The following is a 19180-nucleotide window of genomic DNA, read 5'->3' as shown; positions in this document are numbered from 1 at the left end:
AATCAGCTTCTGTGCACAAAGCACATCAGACTTACTTGGTGGTTTCTGAGAATCAAAAAGTTAAAGTTGTCTTTTTAATGAAAAAGAAATCCTTAGGGTTATAGGGAAAGCCTCCAAAAGCTTGTGTGGGTTGGTGGGGATACAGGTTGGGAGCCAACAGTTTATGGAGGTTCCCTCAGAGCAGTCCTGGTCCCACCTCAGTGCTGACTCCAGCCAGTGCCTGCAGCCCAAAGGGCACCAGCAAAACCAGAATGTCTGGTAGCAGGTGCCTGCAGAAAGTGTCACCACTGCTGCTGCACTGAACAGTATTTTCAAGAAAACCAATACCAAGAAAATCAACTGCCTTGTTTTCAGCCTTATCGTTATGATGAATTTTTTAAATTTTCTCTTTAAGTGTGTGAAAGACCTCCCAGAAAATGCAACGGTCATTCAGATCTGGGAGATGGCCACCTGTTTCCTCTGAGATCTGAGTCAGTATCACTGCTGCCCAAGGGTGGGTGGAGGGCACTTACATGCACAGAACCTCCGGTCTGCCTTCTCCTTAAATGAGCAGTTTCCGCTGCTGAGTGTTGAAATGGGCCAGTCAGCAATGGCTGCCTCTTCTCCCTTTTCCACATACCTGTGCTATTGCCAAGTTTCAGCCAGGGGATTTTTTTCATCTTTCTTTTAGGAGGCAGCTCTGAGGTGAGGGGAGCAGTGTGACTAGGCTGCTGGGAACCAGCCTTCCTGCCACAGCAGGGTTGAGGGGTTAAAAAAAAAAAAAAAAAGCCAAAACAAAAACCACCTGTTGTTCCTGGCATGCTGCCTTCTTGTTTTTATTTCTCAAAATTGAAAGTGAGAGAGAAGAAAGCAGCTAACTGCATTTTTGTCTGCTGGCAGAGCCAGGATTGGACCTTTACCTCCAGTTTTAGCCATCACTAGCAGCTCTGCCTGCAGATCTGGCCCTAGGATGTAACATACCATTAAATGTTTGCTATACCTTGAGTTAAGCAGTGAGGAATAGCACAACTCTGACTTATCAATGGGATTTCCTGGCAACAGGAAACTGTTGGGATCTTGATAGGTGCACTGAGCTAGGGTGATTTTTGTCATAGCTGTGTGGACCCAGCCCCTGTAGGAAAGGTATTCAATGGCATAGGTGTTGCATGAGCATTTGGTGACAATTAGCAGTGCTTGCAGACAAACAAGGCACAGTGGTGGAGATGTCTGCACTTGTATGTGCCGGGTCTGAGTTTGGAGTAGAGCTGTTGGGCAGGGTTGGTGCTGCTGCTCCTTTCCAAAAGGATTTTGGATGTCACAGCTGCCTTCATTCTCACTTCTTAGGCAGCAGGGGAAAGCTGCCTAGTGCATATTGCCCTCTTGTCGTTGCTGCTGAGTGACTGGAGATGATCTCTTCCTCCAGCAGGTTCAGCACACTGGAAGCATGGCTACAAGCGCTGTTCCCAGCGAAAACCTCCCCACGTACAAGCTGGTGGTTGTTGGAGATGGTGGTGTGGGCAAGAGTGCTCTCACTATTCAGTTCTTCCAGAAGATTTTTGTGCCAGACTATGACCCAACTATTGAAGACTCCTACCTGAAGCACACGGAAATAGATGGGCAGTGGGCAATTCTTGATGGTAAGCAAGCTACTCTCATGATCCCCTTTCCCTTCTAGCTGAGCACAATGCAAGTATACCTCAGTGTCTCCCACAGCATGTTGTGTCTCTGTCCCTCCTGCTCTGCTGTGGGCTGGCAGGATCTGGAGCTGCAGTGCATGGTCTGCAGCTGGTCTCCAGCAAAGCTTCTGCTTCCAGTTGCATTGGTTCCAGTTCTGCACAGAAATGTTTCTTGCAGGCCTGTGAAAACCTACAGATCCTCACTTACATTTGGAGCAGGCTTCTGCTGCCAGTGAATTACAGCCCTGCCAGGTGGCTATTGCTAATGATACTTCATTGAGTCTGAACTTATCCCCTGGGAAATAACAGTGAGTGGGGAACTGAGTGAGGGTTATAACCAGAAAGAATATTTAATCAAAACTGTTGTCCACTGACAGTGGAGAATCATTATAGCTCTTAAATCCAGTCATTCAGGGTGATGTTTTCATGTTTAATTACCTGTTTCATTTAAATATGTGTAGGAAACTGGAGTTCTGATGTAACCGAGAGTTTTCAGTTCTTTGAAGAAAAACGTTTTTTTTAATGAAACACAGACAAAAACAAACAAACAAAAAAACCCCAAACAAAACACAACAACAAAAAAAAAAACAACCACCATGATTAGCAGGTGAGGAGAAAGCCCTGTATTACCTAAAGTTGCAGCTTGTTCAGTTGTGCTGCATGAGGCGGACTAACCACAGCTACAAAGGGAATCTGGCTCTTAAATATTCTAAGTTTTGTTTTGCTTTATAGAATAATTAGGTTGTACTTAAAAGCAAGCAAGTATTTTGTGTCTTAATTACCCAAGTTCATGTATGTGGCCACTAACATAACTGAACTAAATTTAGCTTCACTTGGGCCAAGTTCTGCCTCCACCCTCTTGTCAGAAAGGTGCACAAGATCTTTGGTGTCTCTGCATAAGTGTCACTGGTGTGTGGGGACAGAAAGCTGGGGGATTGTCATGAGTAGTGGAATATGGGTGCTGCTAGGGTTTGCTGTGAAGACTGTTAGCTTGGTCTGGAAACTTGAGATCTTAGTTGATAAATCTTAAGGATTTATCAGATACAATTTAGTCAGTACAAATGGCCACAAAGTCCTTAAAAGAACAGCTTTTATTCAGTATTAAAAAAAAACAAAACCAACAAACAACAAAACAAGTTAATCTTGCCAACATTTGCTCATTTGAATATGTTAACGGTTGATATGAGAGAGTATTTGTGAAATTGGTGCTGAAATGTCTCTTCTTGTCATCTGCATTAGAGATATCTGCTCATCTCATAATGTATACATGTACCTTTATTTTTTAAATACCAATCCTGTATAAAAGAAAAATCCAGTCCTGCTGTAAATTAAATTTATTATCTTGAGTCCAGAATCCAGACCTCTAAAATGAGTGACCTTTATCTTCACTGGTATGCCCCATGTTCTGATATATATATATATATATATACACACACCAGCTGCTGTACCTGTGGGTGTTGGCTGAAACAGCATTGGCTTTGCAAATTATTGAAAAGTAGAAAAGGCATCTTCTACTGAATATTTGGAATTTTTGTTCAGACAAAACAAACAAACAAAACTTCAACAAAAAACCCAACCTAACCTGATCTAAGTGGGAGTGGTGAAAGAATTTTTTTTTCCAATGAGCAGAAACTTAACCCTTTGTTTTAATGAAAAAGGCTTTCTTTTGCTCAGATGGAGCTTAGTGGCTGTACTTGGGCTGAACAGAGTTCAGCTGTGGCCTTGAATGGCATGTTGGGAATCCCTGACTTCCAGGGCTTGTGTGCCCACAGATGCTTCACAGCCAGAGAAGTGAAACTGCAGCTGTTTCTCTTTCCTACCACTTGAGATTTTGAACAATCACAGTTTTGGAAGAAAGGCCATATTCTTGCCTGAAAAAGGATGTGACCCTTCTCCATCTGCCCAGAAGAAACAGGGCACCAGGACTGACTAACACCTGTGTCATTTGCCTCAGCTCTCTGTCACAGGGTTTGGATCTAGGCCATTCTCAGAGGTCACCGTATCCTGGGACAGCTGCTCTTGCTGTGGCTACATGAATCACTTCTGGTATAAAATTAGGGACAAACATGATAGGTAGGGTCAAGATGCATCATGATAAATCCTAGACTTTCCAGTTGTTCTTTATGACCAAAGCCTTTACAAGCTGAGGTTTCATGCAGTGCTTGGTGGGCAGAAGCAGCTGCCCATCCCCAAAATAGGAACTAGTTTTGGAACATGAACAACCAAATAAGGATATAGCATGAGGGGCTCTATAAATTTTGAAATTTTCAGAAACAGTTATTATTTAAAAAAAAACGAATACATAGACATCCAACAACTTTTAAAAAAAGGAAACAGCTCACCCTTTTCCAGGCTGTTGCCTGAGCAGTTCTGTACCAAGCATCTCAAGCATTTTGTAACTGCACCAGCATTATGTTGTAAAAAAAACCCTTCTGCTAGCCAGCTTGCATAAAGCATTTGGCTTCCCTCCATGAAGACCTTCACCTACATTTATTCAAGAGCACTAACTGCCTGCATGATGAAATGTTTGACTTGCATTTTTTCTTTTGCTGAAATCTCTCAATGAAAGTAGACTGAAATGGAATAGGGGTTTATTTTAGATCTTGGAGGAAAAGCTACATTCAAAATCTTCTTTTACTTGTTTGTTCTTTGGCTTGGGCACATCTCTATTTTTCTCACCAAGAGTTGTCTGTGATAGTTCCCTGCCTCCCAGAAGACTGTGGGACCTGTGTTTGTTGTGTTCTTTTTCCACACTACACAAAACCACTTTATTGTTGACCTTATGCCAGCTTTGGAAGACCATCAACGCAGTGTTCGGAAGACAAGTGTTGTAGAGTGGAAGAGGGACTTAACCTGAATGAAAGATACACAGGCAATTTGTGGGTCGCCCATTTTTTGGCTGCTGCCACTCTAATGAGACTTTAGGACCAGCTTCCAATTTTCTCTGCATATGTTATCTCAGTTTATTCCCTGCTGGTTGTGCTGAAATCAGCACAGTGCTGTGCTTGGTGAAATGCACATAGGTGCTGTACAGACATGAGGTCAGAATTAAGTGAGGGCCAGGGTTAATCTGCTTTGATTAGCTCTTGCTTCAATTGCATTGCTGTGATTAATTTTGCACGCTCCTTTCTGTGTGCAGGCTAACTTAGCAAGTAGCAGAGGATTTCTTTTGGTGTGGCTGCAAAATGCCAGTCTGGAATTATTAACCTGGGCATGAAGCCAAAAATGGAATACCTTAATATGGCAAAAAGTTCCTTATGGTTCAGAATTCCTTATGGCTCATACATCACACAGATAAAAAGGTGGCAAGCAAAGGGAGATGAAGAGATGACCACAAGTACATGGCTTGGTCTTGTTGGGGAATTGGGCTGAACTCAGCTGTCAGTAGGGCTGTGCCAATTGGTATGAGCCAAACAAGGAATTGTGTGGGATGAAAGGAAGCTGTGCTCTCCCTTCTCTTCCCTTTTCTTTCCCTGGTATGATTTTGATGAAACTCTCACAGCCTAGAAATTGTCTCTCTGCTCTTGAGTTTCAGTTTCCCTTCTAGTTCTCTTCCCAAGACCTCCTCCTAATCCTGGGGCGTCCTTGTGCTGGGCTGGACCTGCACAGCCTGGTGTGCACCCCTGTGCACTCACACCAAGCTCTATTCCTTCCCCCACACTCTATCTGCCCTTCCCACCTGTCTACCCCTTGCATTCTTTTTTGTTGAGGGTTTTTGCTTCTAGTCATCCCTGGGCACACTGTCTGCTTTTCTTCTGGGGAAACTTGAGATCAACTCAGCCATGAGGCCAGAGGGAGATCAAAGGTCACTTCAGATTTGCAGGCAGAAGGGTTTGTTTGTGGCTTGCTTTCTTCTTGTTTTTGTTAATTTAGAGTAGCATCACTGAGAGCATTTAAATTCAAGTTAAATTTGTACTTGCATTATTTTATTTGTGTGTACAGTATTTCCTCTCCCTTAATTTTGCAACAGTGAAAGAGGGGATTTTGTCTTGAGTTGTCTTGAGTTGGATTTTTTTCCTGCCAGGAAAATTTTGCTGTTGCAACATGGAAAACACAAGGCTTTGAATACTTGCCCTTTGTTAGAGAAAGGGCTCCTTTAAGGGCTTGCATCTTTAGTCTGTTTATTGATGTGGAAGCCAGTCTTCTTTCTGCTTAAAGGAAGGGCAAGAATTCAAATACTTGAGTTTTCCATATTATAATATCTGTGTATTTAGATAGGGCACAGAAGAAGGGCTCATAAAAGCCCCAGTGTTTTCCTATCATGTGTTTTTTGCTGAGGAAAGCTGTCAGGCCAGAGGCAGCATGGCTGTGTCTGAGAAGGAGCAGAAGCATCAGAGTGACCAAGTGAAATATCTGCCTTGCTTTGCACATGGCAAGGGCACCTCATACCTCTTCAAGGTGACTTGGGCTGTGGGGATACTGAATAGCAGCTGTGACCCCAGTACCCCATCTGTGCAGTGCCCAAAATACCAATTCCTCAGCTGAAGCCACTGGCTGATAGGAGTGCCCTCTCCCACGGTGCTGCTGATGGAAGACAGAGACTGTGGAGGTGGCGTTCCTCAGCCTGAGGCTTGTTAGTTTGACTTGGCAATTCAAGTTCAGTTTTCCCATGAGCTTAGGTGTCAAGCTGCAGGGCAGTGAAACCCAAAGGCTGAAGGACAGAAAATGGGTTGACGTGCCTGTCAGTTCATCTTTATCCCCTCTAGATGCCATGGACAGTGGAAAAACTCTCTTGAGGTGACCTATACACCCAGCTGCCTGGGTAGCTGAAGATGTAGGAGGAAATTTTGCCTAGATTTGAAAAGAGAAGAGCTCACCTGCACAACCAGATCTGAGGTCCTCGAAGGCTGGGAATGGTGTGTTTGAACTGAATCCAGCCTAGGCTCCAGAAAAAGCAATGCTATTGCTGACTTAGAGTTCACAGTGTGTCTCTGCCCTTGGATTAGATTCACCAAGTGCCTTTGTCTCTGGATGGGCACTTGGAGCACTGTCAGTTGCAGACATTGCCACACGGTACACCTTGAAGCACCAAGGGCTTCTATTTTGGACCACAGATTCCCTTGTATTCCTGGGCTCCTGTGCCTGCTCAGAAGTGCTCTCTAGGCAGCTGCACTCTTGCGTAACCCATCAGGATTCACAGAAAAATGGTGTGGAGAGCTCTAAAGGGGCAGGATTCAATTAGCAGGGAGTTCATCACAGCAGCTGGGGGTCACATCCACTGGAAAGTCGAAAAGGCCATCTCTTCACTCAGCAACCTCTTACCTGCAAAGCAGGAGACCTCCCTGCTGGGCTCTCACAGCCTAATTCCTCTTAGTTTAGTCTCCAGCTGGTCTCATGATAGCTCTAAATGGCTTTGCCCTCTTTGGATGTCTGTTCCTACATCATACATCATCCTTGGCTTCTCTCTCCTTCAGCTTACCCAAATGCTTTCATAATTGCTCCTCCTTGCTTCTTTGGTCAAATTAGTGAGAAATTCACGAAGTTTTCTGTTGGAAGTCCCTGACTATGTGCAGCCTGAGAGTCTGATTTCAGTTCTTGGAAGAATGAGGTAGGAGAAACCCACTGTGCTTTGGTCCTTGTTTCCATGCTGGCAGTTAGGTGCTGCCAGTGGGGCAGCTGGTGGTTTAAAGTGTACAGTTCTCTACTCATGGTTCTTTCTGTCTTCTGGCATCCTGTCTATAGAAACAGGAATTTTAAAAGAAGGTGAATGCTGGCTAACATGCTAAATCTTCTCATCCCTTTGGGAAGCCAGTCACCTTCTGAGCTACCCCTTCCTAAGGTTTCTCCTTGCTCTGTCCTATTTCTATAGGTAGGAGTTATCTTGAAGATACCACAAGGTACCACAAGCAAAGCCACTTTCACCTGGTCCTTTTCAGTGTTGATGCTTTTCGGGATGGGGTCCTTTCCTGCCTACAAAAGATCAAGATCCCTCTCCTCTGTTGTTTACAATTCACAAAGCACAGAAATGTTAGGCTGGGGTTTTGCCTTGATGAAGAGCACATTTAAAGTTAAGACTTTCTCTGCCCATATACACAATTCTTAACTTTGTATGAGCTTAACCTTAACCTTCACTGCTGTGTGTCTTTTACTTCCACTTTCAAATTGCCATTTTAAATGCTGCCTGGACTTGCTCACCTTTTTATCAATGCTGCGAGTGAATTCCCTTTAAATAGCAGCTGCTGACACAGCAGCTCTGCCTGTGTTTAGTGTGATGGCCAATATCCAGGCAAGGTAGGAGAGCCCCATGCAGCGGGGTATCCCCACAGCCCCCACCAGGGCTTGCCCCCTCTCCCAGGGGATGCAGAGCTTTGGAGGGGCAGCAGCAGGGGATGGGTTGATGGCTGCAAAGGCAGAGCTGGATGCTTCTTTTGTGTTTCATGAGAAGTTTGCAAATGTGCCGGAGCAAGGGGAAGTCCCTAAGCAAATTACCATGCAGGATACAGCACATCCATCTCTACCTTCCTGCCCACAGCCTGTGCTGGGGCACCTGCCCTGTCTCAGGGGGAGGGAGGGCAGGAGAGCTCAGCTCTCAGCGTGGAGCTCTCCCACTCCACCACAAGTTGGGTTTGTGTGCTGGCTGTCAGCTCTCAGCCCTGCCCTGACACCATGTCTAGCTGCTGTGGGAGTCATATGAGGGCAGCCCAGCCTCTCCATACAGGTTGGGCAGGTAGGAGAGATTAATTTCCTCTTCTGTCCCAGCTCCAGAGCCCTGGCCTTATTCCATGGTAGCAGTTCTGCCCAGGGCATAGAAATTTACCAGCACATGCAGTCTCTTTGGGTTTTCTATTTCCTTTTTTTTTTCTTCTTTTTTTTTTTGTGCAGTCCTTAATAGCTGAAATGCCTTTGAGCTGAGACCCTTCTTTCCTAGATTTAGAGGGGAGGAGCAGGATAAAAGGCTGTGAAGAGATTCAGGTGACTTTCCAACAATCTTGACAAATAAGCCTAAATCTCAGGGTCTTTGCAAGAGCCTGGAAGCTCTTTTTACCTTAAGATCTCATGAAAGCAGACATTCCACACCAGTCAAGGCAGGAGAACAAATGAGGCTGAAGGCTTTAAAGGGCCTGCCAGCACCAAAGAAGGTCTCCAGGTCTTCCAGTGTAGCTGTCTCTCCTCCAGACATGCAGTGGAGGTGTGTGGCTGGCATGTGGGCTGTGCTGTGACATGCAGTGTGTCCTCCTGTGCTGATGCAGCAAAGTGGTCTTTATCATGGCCCCACCTGGAAACTGGGGCAGCCTGAGCACTTCCCCCTACAGGGAACACCTTGCTGGGTCTGTGGGCCCATTCAGACTAGACAAACCTGTATCAAGCATGCTGCTCTGTCAGCAGTATGCTCCTGCCACTGTCTCCATCCATGGCTACCCTGGGCTTTCCCCATTACTTGTGGGCAGCAGATGTTTACACTATGGCTATACAGCAGATGTAAAACAGTTTTCCCACCCAGCCCAGTTGACTGGGATGTGAAAATGCTCCCAGTCATCATGAAGGTCCCACGTTTACCTCTGGGGTACAACGATGCATTAGGATTAGTACTTCTGAGCAGCTGATGCACTTTGAGTGCACCCCATGTTGGTACTGGCATAGCCTAAACTGATGAACTCCTCTTGCACCCTCCTACTGCCAGTCAAAATCCTGGCTGTGCACAAAGCTGGGGCTCAGGAACTAGCCCTGATCTGTGTATCAGTATGTGGTGTTTACCCAGAAGGCTGGGGTAGCTTGTTCCACAAGTGATGGGACCCCCTACAAGACAGTGGGTTATGATTCCATTAAGTTTAATCTAGTGAGGAACGGCATCTGAGTGGCTGTCACAACTGAGGTGTTTTAGGGGATTTGAGCATGGATTTATTCACCAAAATGTGATCACTGTATTGGATGTGCAAGGCACTTAAAGCTTTTCCATCTGTTTTAGTTACCTCCTTAGTACCAGCACACCATTTGGGACTAAATATTTAAGGGGAGTTCCCCAAGGCTCACTCTGAAAGGACAAAATTGTCTAGAAAAAATATTCAGGTGTTGAGAAAAGGAAAATGCTTGTAGCTGTTACTTTGTGTTGTGTCCCAGCTCCGCTTCACCATGCATTTTGTAGGTTATCCCTGACATTTAAACTGCTTTTAGCTAATCTTCCAGTCTTGGGTTTTCTTTTCTGGGAGAGGGAAAAGTTGGGAGGGTTGTGAAATCCTTTGAGCCATATCTTGCCAGAGGAGCAACTCTCCAAGTTTAGTGATCTGTATTTGGTACTGGAAAAGGAAAATGAAATCCACATAGTCATCTTCCCCTGCTCCCAGCTTAGGCATGCAAGGATGAGTGAGGTCTGGGACAGAAACTCCCTTGTCAATCCAACTTGATTTCATCACATCTTGCTGTCTTTGAGGAAGCCCAGCAGAGGCAGAAAGGCCACAGGACATAGAGTGGTGCCAGCAGCTGCAGGTCCCCCACAGTAATTAAAAACCTTTGTCTCTTCTGTCCTAGTTCTGGATACTGCAGGCCAAGAGGAGTTCAGTGCAATGAGGGAGCAGTACATGAGGACTGGAGATGGTTTCCTCATCGTCTACTCGGTGACAGACAAGGCCAGCTTCGAGCATGTGGACCGGTTCCACCAGCTGATCCTCAGAGTCAAGGACAGGTGGGTGCCAGCACTGCCTGAGCCGCCAGGCTCCCGACCCTCCTGGGGGCATGGCTGCACATCTGACCCCAGCTCCTGCCTTCTGGGTGTCCTGAGACAAATCCTTAGGTGGGATTTGTGGGCCTCAGTGTGGTGAATAAGAAGTGGTTTACTTCGATAAGCATGAAGTGCTTTCAGCGTGGAAAGGGTCAGTGGTGTTACAATGGAGTGAAAATGCGTCTGGAAGGGAGCAACTTCTGCCAGAGCAATGTGAGAAAGAGAGATCAGACACCTTTGAAGGTAACCAGCTCAACTCTGAAGAGAGGGAATGCTCTGTGTGCAGTGCAGGCACTTTGGGATCACCAGGAGGGAGTCAGCAAGCATTTCAGCCCTAATTATTTTGTGTGTCCTGGTGCCATCTTCCTGTCCCTAGCTTGTGCCAAACACACCTTCAAAGGCCCTGCATTATTTGGGGGTTTGAACAAGTGTTTTGAAGGGGAAAAAACTTGTGCTGGAAGGAACTGTATTTCTAACCAGGGATGTAATGTAGTTAATGCACTGTGCTCTGCAACAAACAATTACACAGAATAAAACATCTGTCTGTGCCTGGGGAGACAGCAAGAGAGGTCGCCTCTCTCCTCCTTGCATGTGCAGGGGAGAAGGTAGCACTGGGAATTTAATCATGGTAAATAAATGTGTCCTGGCACAGTGAGGGGAAGCTGCTGGTTTATATACAAGATAACTCCCTCTTCCCATCCTGGTTCAAGAGGCAATGGATCCATTCTCACTGGGTGGGGTGTGAATTAAGCCCTTATATGTCTGCAGCTTTGAAACACTTAGTTCTTCCGTTCATAATGACTTTTAATTATGGAAGTCATCAAGAAAAGTCACCAGAGGGTTTGGGCCTCGTTGCTGGCTTCCTTTCACAGCTCTGAATAACTTCCCCACAGGAAGGGTGGACTCCTATCATGTGAGGTTCACAGCTGACAGCTCTTCCAGTAAAGCATCCAAAGTGTAGCCCACAAGAGTGAAAAGTAAAGGAAGAAACACCCTCTGATTTCATTTAAATGAAGAAGAATGTCAGTCCCTCAGTCAGCCTCTCAGATCACAGCAGTCTAAGCACTGCTGGCTTAGCTTGGGGCAAAGTAAATGTGTTTCTAAAAGCTGAAGGAGACGGGGCAGAATTTCCTGTAACCTGCCCCAATCTGATGCTGATTTTATCTAATTTAAATTGGTGAAAATAAGACGTGGTGTTCACTGTTTGCTCTGGACTGAAACTTTTACCCTCCATACATGCTGTGCAAATGCTGCAGCAGTGTGTGAGAGGCAGGAAGTGAAACAGGCTGGCGAGGTTGTTTGTGTTTCCCCGCTCAGCGCCACTCCGAGCGTGAGGAGTGTATTAATTCTTCATCCAAAACCTGGGCTCGGGCAGAAAATCACAGCAGTGGGAACAGCGTGAGTCAAAAAGCACTCCTGCTAAACCCACACGTAACTGGGAGCAGAGCATCACCCTGGTTTTCAGTCTGGCAGGCAGTTTTGGAACTTAAAATACAAAATAATTGCAGACTGCTGAGCTAGCAGGGCTGTTCAAAGCCTTCCTCCCATTTTCTTTCCACAACTTTCATTATAATAAAATTTCAACTGTAGCAGCTTTGTCCAATTAGCAGTTGTACTGCTTACAATAGGGAACAAAGTCCCCACAGAGTTTTATGCCTGATGTAAACAAGGCAAATGAGATAGCATCCAAAAGTAATCCATTTCTAATCAAGGTGCTGCAAGCCAAAAAGCAATCAAATAATCCAGACAAGCAAATATTTTGCTCCAGAAGGATCAGAGTCAAGATATACCAATGCTCAGGTATTAACATTAAATCACAGTCACATTATCAGAACGAATAACTCTAAGACTCATTTAAAATGCAGAGTGCAGTACGGTATTTTTCCAGCCAGAGCAATGGGGCAACATGCCAGAGGGAAGATGGAGCTCTTACCATCTCGAAGAAAAATGATCCACAAACGCTGTTTAAAAATCCAGAGTTACCAGGGAAGTGTTTTATACAGAAATGAGTATGTCCAGCTGCTCCTTACCCTAGTAAAATCAGTCTGTTACAGCAGAGAACACTGGGATCATTTAGGAGGGCTTAAAGTTAAGTATAAGACAACAATACTGCAGTAACTGTCAGTGATCAGAAGGGACCTCCTTCCTCCCAGCAGTGGCTAAGAGGCCCTGCAGCAGCTGATTGCTCTGTTTCATGAAGCCAGAGTGGCACTGCCAGCACCTCCCATGGCTCCAAACCTTGGTTCTCTTTATCTCTGGAACAGCGGAGCTTTCTGCAGGGGGAGAGGGGGAGAGCCTTGCACAGGACATGCTGTGGATAAATGGATCTCTTCTCAGGTGGTGGCTGAAGGCAGTCGCATGCCTGGTAGTTAAGGAAATACTGAGTATTATTACAGAGGGAGATGGGTTTGGTGTTTTTTTTTCTGGGATTAGGAACAGGAGATGGTAGGTAATAGCATCGGAAGCTTAACAAATCTCTTTGGTTCCTTCCAGCCTCCTTCCAGCTACCACTGCCAAGCCCAGTTTGTCTTGGAGTAATAGCTGATGGGCATCTCTTTGCTCCTGCTGATTTACTCCACCATTTGATTCCCCTCTAAGCACCAGCTCCCAGAGTCCATCTTTCTTTCCCTTACAGTTGCTCTCAATGGATGACCAGGAATTAAATTACTCCAATTCTTCCATCATCCCCTCAGTATCTTGCCAAGATATGCAGTTACTGAGATGCCTTAACTGCTACAAAAAAGTCCCAGTCTCCTGTCCAAGATCTGTCTTTATGTCTCAGTTGATTTTCTGGCTAATTCTCTAGATCTTTCTTCACCTAGATGGATCTTCAGGTTTAGTTATCATCAGGCATTGCAGAAATGGTGACAATAAGTTCCTGAAGTCCCTACAAATAACAAGGAATGTGTGCACGCATGCAACTTGTCAAGTAAATTTTTACAATATGAACATATGTATAACACAGCCTGTGGGTTTTCTTTTTATTTCTTTACACATAAGTGGTATGTCTGTAGCTGAAAATGTTAGATGATGTCATCATGAAAAAGTGAAATTTATGCTCATAATTTTTGTTGTAGTGTGGTAATAATTGGGTGGTGGTTTTGATTTTTTCCAGGGAGTCTTTTCCAATGATTTTGGTGGCAAACAAAGTTGATCTAATGCACTTACGGAAAATTACAAGAGAACAGGGGAGAGAAATGGCAACAAAACATAACGTAAGTTTACAGGATTATTTAATGGGTTATTGAAAGTCCTATTACAGGCATTCAGAATCGAAAGCTGTGCTCATTAGGAGCTGAATTAAAGCTTACAATGAAACATTTGTAAATAGGTTTTTGACTACTACAAAGTAGCTGCTCTGCAGTTTCCTTTCAGTAGGACCAATTCATCACTGAAACCAGAGCCTCTGCTGTGCACCAGGCTGTAGCAGAGCTGTGGCCATCACTAAGACTCATGGACAAGGTGTCTGAAAGTGGTGAGAAGTGTTCAGGATGAGGAAAGAAAGTGCACCTCCCTGGAGTGAAAAGGCAGAGTCAGGCATTAGGAGGTATATCCAGGTGCCTGAGCTTGTTAGAGATAATGAAGTTAACAGGGTTGTTAAACCTATCTAAATCTGGCCCACCATCTTAGCTCTGCATTATTCATGCTGTTAGTTTAGCCTGAGAAATTTGTCTTAGATGGGTGTAGATCACATGCTGCTCCACTAATCACCTCTAAATGCCAGCAGCCCTGAATACCCAGAGGGAGACAACAGCTCCCTTAGGAGGCGGAACTGAAGGAAAGGTTAAAGGCAAGCAAGCCTGAGACCTCTTGGCAGCTAAAGGACAAGCTGTGTGGTGGTTTCTGAGCAAACCTCGATGGGAGTTTGGCAGGGCAGGTTCACTCCCCCCCGCCTCCCCAAGGAATCTGGTTTCTGTCAGAGCCAGGACACCTAAACTGCAGCACAGCATGTTGTATCCATCTGTATACACACGCCTTGGAAAAGGCCATGCATGAAAATACCTTATCAGAGGCAGTTTTATAAATCTGCCAGTGTGCTGGACAAGCACTCTAGGAGGCCCCATCTGGCTGTCAGACTTTGAAGGGGAAGATCATTTTACATTGAAGGGGAATTGTAGTCATGAAATATTCATGCAGTAGTCCTAATAAAATGTGGCAAGCAAGAATTTTTGGCAAGTGCTGGTCTTTCAACAACCTTTGGCTATTTTCATGTCTGTGAGCACAGCTCAGGGGGAGAGAACATCTGACGACCTGAAGTCTGGCATTATTCTCCCCCAAACCCAGAGCTCCATAGCAGCTGTTTAGCCTGGTGCCCATTCCAGACCTTTTGTAAGCAGTCGCTGACCTTGCTGCAAGCTTGAGGGCGTTGATAGCAGTGTCATGGCAACATTTTGTTTACCTGTATTTCCGTGGTATTAGCAGCCCATTTCTCCAGCCTTTAGGCTTTTCATTTTGAAACTGGTATTATCACTGATCTCTTCCATGACACACTTCTCTCCTCCAGATTCCTTATATAGAAACGAGTGCCAAGGACCCACCTCTGAACGTGGACAAGGCCTTCCATGATCTTGTGAGGGTAATTAGGTAAGCTGCAAACTCCTCCCTTCCTTACTGCCCATGGATGGGAACATGCAGAAGTCATGGCCCAGAGAGTCAGGAGCCAGATTCTGGGGAGCCAGGTTTTCTTGAGGGTGGGATATTTCTGATGTTTATTAACTTTCTTGTCCTATGTCAGCTTAGCTCTGTTACTAGCACTTAGCTACTCGTGCAGGACATCAGTACCAGGCCTATTAAGAAGTAGCTGTGGTCATAATAAAAAAAATTTAATCAATGAATAGTGCAAAGCCTGCTGTAATGATCAGCTCTGGACCAGTAATTTCGGTTTTCATAGTTTTGTCCTCTCAGGGTCTTGCCTTGCCAGAAATTAAAAAGGACTGGCAAAAAATTCTACAAAATTCTAATGCTGTAGGTGACTTCTAACATTTTCTGCTCACTAAATGGAAAAAATTAAGCCATTTTGTATGAGAAACTGCATGACCTAATGGCCAAGTCCCAGGTTTCCTCAGACTGCAGAGGTTTGTTCCCAGTTTTGGCATGAGCTGCCTTTGCTCGTTTTGGCAAACGCGCGCTCTCCGGGTGAACCCCTGCTCTGGCTGCCAGCAGGGAGGGACTGCCTTCCCAAAGCCCGGCTCTCCTGCAGGAAAAGAGCTGCACACACATCCCAGCTGATCACCTCCGTTCTCTCTGAGAAGATTTGTTTTTCTGGCACTAGCTGCCTGACAGATTTTCTGGGCCCTCATTTTTCATGTTTTGGGAGGGCGCTGAGCTGAAATCGTGCTCCTCCCTGCCGTGCAGTCAAAGTGCCTCGCCCGGCAATTAAACCACAAGGCATTTATTCACAGCATATCTGTACTTGTGAATATCCTAGCAGAGCCTCAAGCCAGCCTCCATCAAAACCAGATGGTACTGCCCACTCTTCCCACATGTCTCAAAAGCAGAGGGCAGAAAGTCTTTGGAGAACTGAGTTGGAAGTGTCCCAGGCTCTTTCCCAACTGTTCTCAGTATTAGCTGGCTAGATATTACTTTTGTGTTACAACAAGCTCTTACCACCATCTACTCTGCTCTGCAGGAAAGAAAAACAGCCAGAATAAGATGGAAAGGCTTTGTTTGCTTTCTCCCCGTAACACAGCTCCAGGCAGGCTGAAAGGCGTATATTGTAATGAGGCATTACTAATTTCAAGCCCTGAAAATGCACTCTGTAACCTCAAAAATAAGTGGTACACCTCAGTTTCCTGAGTAGCTACTGTGAAAGTCCTTCCAGCCTGTGATGTCAAGGGCACCAGAAACATTCACATGAGCTGGAACTTGGGTTAAGTCAGAGAGCAGGGAGATGCAGTGATCTGGATGGCCATTGGCCACAAAGCAGCTTTGCTTGGTTTTTGGACATTAGAAACTGTCCACAGTCAAGGGTAGCATCACCCATCAAGTATTGTTTTTCTGGTTTTCAAATAAGCTTTTTCAAACAAAATGTAAATTTCAGCTCCCTGATAACTGTCATTGACTGAGTGCTTTGCAAATGAAGGGCTTCCTCAGAGCCCTTGTGAGCTTTCAGGGTGAGGATGCTTGTTGAGGGTTGCACTGTTTGAGCTCCTTGCACTTGTCTGATTCCTAGTTTATTTAGCTTCATGCAAGAAACTGTTGTCTGGAAGTAATCAATAAAGGAGTGGGGTGATTGAGTCCACTCAATAGATGTTTTAAATGTCCTTATGCCCCTTTTATGCTGCAGCAGTGCACACACAGGAACTGTCAGAGCAGAATCCTTGAGCAGACCCAGGGTGTGGGTTTTGGATCTCTAAAACAGATCCAGAAGAGTGTGAACAGCTTGTGGTCACTTAGTGTTTATCCAGATTTAAAGTATTTTCTGAATTTCATCTTTGTAGTTTTGGGCTTTAAAGTTTTATGTTTTTCATGCCTCCAGCCTTCATATTCACTGAGAAAAAGTCTTACTAGTAAAGGCTGAATTTTTCAGGTGGTTGCAAGAATTTGGAAGCTGAGGCTGTAAGAGAAACCCCAGCTAAAGCCATAGTGATTTATGCCCCAGTGATGTCTCATCCTGGTCTGGATTACTTGGTGTGAACACTTGGTTTAATGCCTGGTATATCACATGACAAAGAGGCTGCTTTTGAACTATTCAGACTCTCAGGTTTGAATCTGTGGAAGCTGCTAGTGTCTGTATGTTTTATCTTACACCATAATCTACATCTACAGGCTGCCTGTCAGGTGTTTGAGATACAGAGCCTTCGCTGGATTTGCACTGCTGGGCTGCCAGAGTAGCTGCTGCAGTTGGGTGCAGCTGCAACAGGCATTTGGGCAGTGCCTCATCTTACTGGACAGGGAGAAGCCCTCAACAGAATGCTTCAGAGGCTGCTCACAGCTCCAGGGCACACTGCAGGAGGGCTCTCAGCTGTGTATTCCTGGTGGCTGTGACTTCAGACAGCCAAGGACATCTTGCTGGGGTCAGCTCATTCTCTGTGCACCGGCACTCTTCACAACATCAGAGGAAGCCAGAGCCCCTTTGGCAGAAAACTCAATTTTTTGTTTATTATTTTTTAGCTCCCCTCCATCACCAAGTCGGCATCAGTGCAGCTGGCTAAGGGCAATGCCAGCTGAAAGGCAGAAGAGTGTATTTCTCTGTGCTCTCTGTATCTCTCTCAACCTCTTCCCTACTGAGTGTCAGCAGTGTAATGGATGATGTTGCATCGCTTAGAGCATCCCTGTTTCCCAGAGCAGCCCCCTGTCAGGGGAGGAGGCAGCAGTTCAGCATGGGCAGCTGGAGGCATAGTCCCCTGGCAGGACATACATCCCTGCCATTAGCTTTAATGGCTTCTTTCCTCCTTCCTGAAGAATGCTGGCCAGGCTCAGCTGTGTGGCATAAAAAGCCATGCAGTGCTGGAAGGGTATATGGAGATACGTATGCAAATATGCACATGCACACCAAGATGCTGCTCTACAGGCTGCCCAGGGCTCTGGATCCAACCCAGCCTTATGTCTCACCTGCCTGCTTTCTTCTCTGTCTCCCAAAACAGGCAACAGATCCCAGAGAAAAGCCAGAAGAAGAAGAAAAAGACCAAATGGCGAGGGGACAGAGCCACGGGCTCCCACAAACTCCAGTGTGTGATTTTGTGACAGGACACCCTGGGAGTGCCTTGGATGCCTCCCTGCTGCCCTCCTGACCCCCTGGCAGCCCGGGCGAGGAGCTGCAGCTCGGTGCTGATGCCCACACGGCCCCGTGGCCCCCGGCTCCCCACGGTGGCTCAGACTCGGAGCAGGCGGCTCCAAAGGGTCCGGACCCCCGGAGAGGGGCTGCACATCAGGGCCAGCCTGGGAGCTGTGTCAATGGGAGGCAGAAGGGATCAGCAGGACCTCAACTCTCAAACATCCCCAGCACCTTCCAGGGGCCTCCATCATGTTTATAAAAACAAACAAACAAAAAAAAAAAAAACAAGGCAGAAGTTTAAAAAAAATGTTGGTTTTATCTGCAAACATTTCTCTTTGTGACCCATTTCTGAACAGCCGTGAATAGCCCCCCTGTTTGGTACAATTGTCTGTGTATGTGTGGGGGAAGGGAAAGGGTTTTTCTTTCTCCTAATTTTTTTTGTCCTGTTCTTCCTTTTTGTTGTTTGCTCAGCAAGTGTTGGGTTGCAAAGAAACAACGGCCAGGCTTAGATTTTTTGCACTGGACTCTCTCTTGGGCAGCAGTGCCAAAACACAACTTCATATGAAAGTGCATAGATTTGGAGGAAGAAAATTAATTCCAGCTGCTCTGGGTGCTCCAGACATTGTGTCAGACTCTGGAGGGTTGCCAGCTCACAGACCATAAACTCCAGTTTAGGAAAGGAGGTTTGGGCTTGGATTATGTATTTTTTTTTCTTACCCTTTGTCAAGAGGTTTTGTTTCTGTTTTGTAACTTCGGACATGTCAAACTTAAGACATTTTGTTAACCTGGAAGTATTTAAATTAAAGTAATTTACAAATGGAAGGGTATGTCATTTTTGGGGGAGGGGGGTGGAGGGGAAGGGAGAAAGGAAGTAAAATCTGAACTGAATTTATTTGGGTGTTGAATTTCTCCCTCATAAATGCATGTAAAGTGGTGCGATCTAAATCACTCTATTGTTCCTTAACCTTTCCCTGCAAAGCCACTCGTGGGTAGATTAATTGTTTTGCTTTTCCCAGGCTCATCTCACACACACAGGAAACAAAATCTGTTTATGGAGTTTGGCTCAATGTTTCTTCTCCCTCCTTTGCCAAGTTGGTGACTTGAAAGGAAGAGGTGTTTTTAAAATGATTCAAGTGGGATGGGTCTCTTCAT

At 45.5% G+C, this 19180-nt stretch overlaps 1 protein-coding gene across 4 annotated transcripts in view; it reads left to right on the top strand.

The window, feature by feature from the left end:
- MRAS (muscle RAS oncogene homolog) overlaps positions 1–18850 on the top strand; it is a 38340-nt gene extending 19490 nt beyond the window's left edge. For 2 of the 4 annotated variants that reach the window (XM_041473251.1, XM_041473249.1), the window contains exons 3-7: positions 1406–1616; positions 10122–10275; positions 13427–13526; positions 14816–14895; positions 17898–18850. In XM_041473251.1, the coding sequence (XP_041329185.1) occupies positions 1424–1616; positions 10122–10275; positions 13427–13526; positions 14816–14895; positions 17898–17997 (627 nt within the window). In that variant the 5' untranslated portion in view covers positions 1406–1423 and the 3' untranslated portion in view covers positions 17998–18850. Of the gene's footprint in view, positions 1–1402; positions 1617–10121; positions 10276–13426; positions 13527–14815; positions 14896–17897 lie in introns of all 4 variants that reach the window. The other 2 variants (XM_041473247.1, XM_041473250.1) reach the window with 1 other exon arrangement.
- Positions 18851–19180: the final 330 nt, after the last annotated feature.

The sequence above is a fragment of the Pyrgilauda ruficollis genome, unplaced genomic scaffold, assembly GCF_017590135.1.
Source record: "Pyrgilauda ruficollis isolate IOZ18807 unplaced genomic scaffold, ASM1759013v1 scaffold3, whole genome shotgun sequence".
NCBI lineage: Eukaryota > Metazoa > Chordata > Aves > Passeriformes > Passeridae > Pyrgilauda > Pyrgilauda ruficollis.
This window is presented reverse-complemented; position numbering and strand designations above follow the sequence as displayed.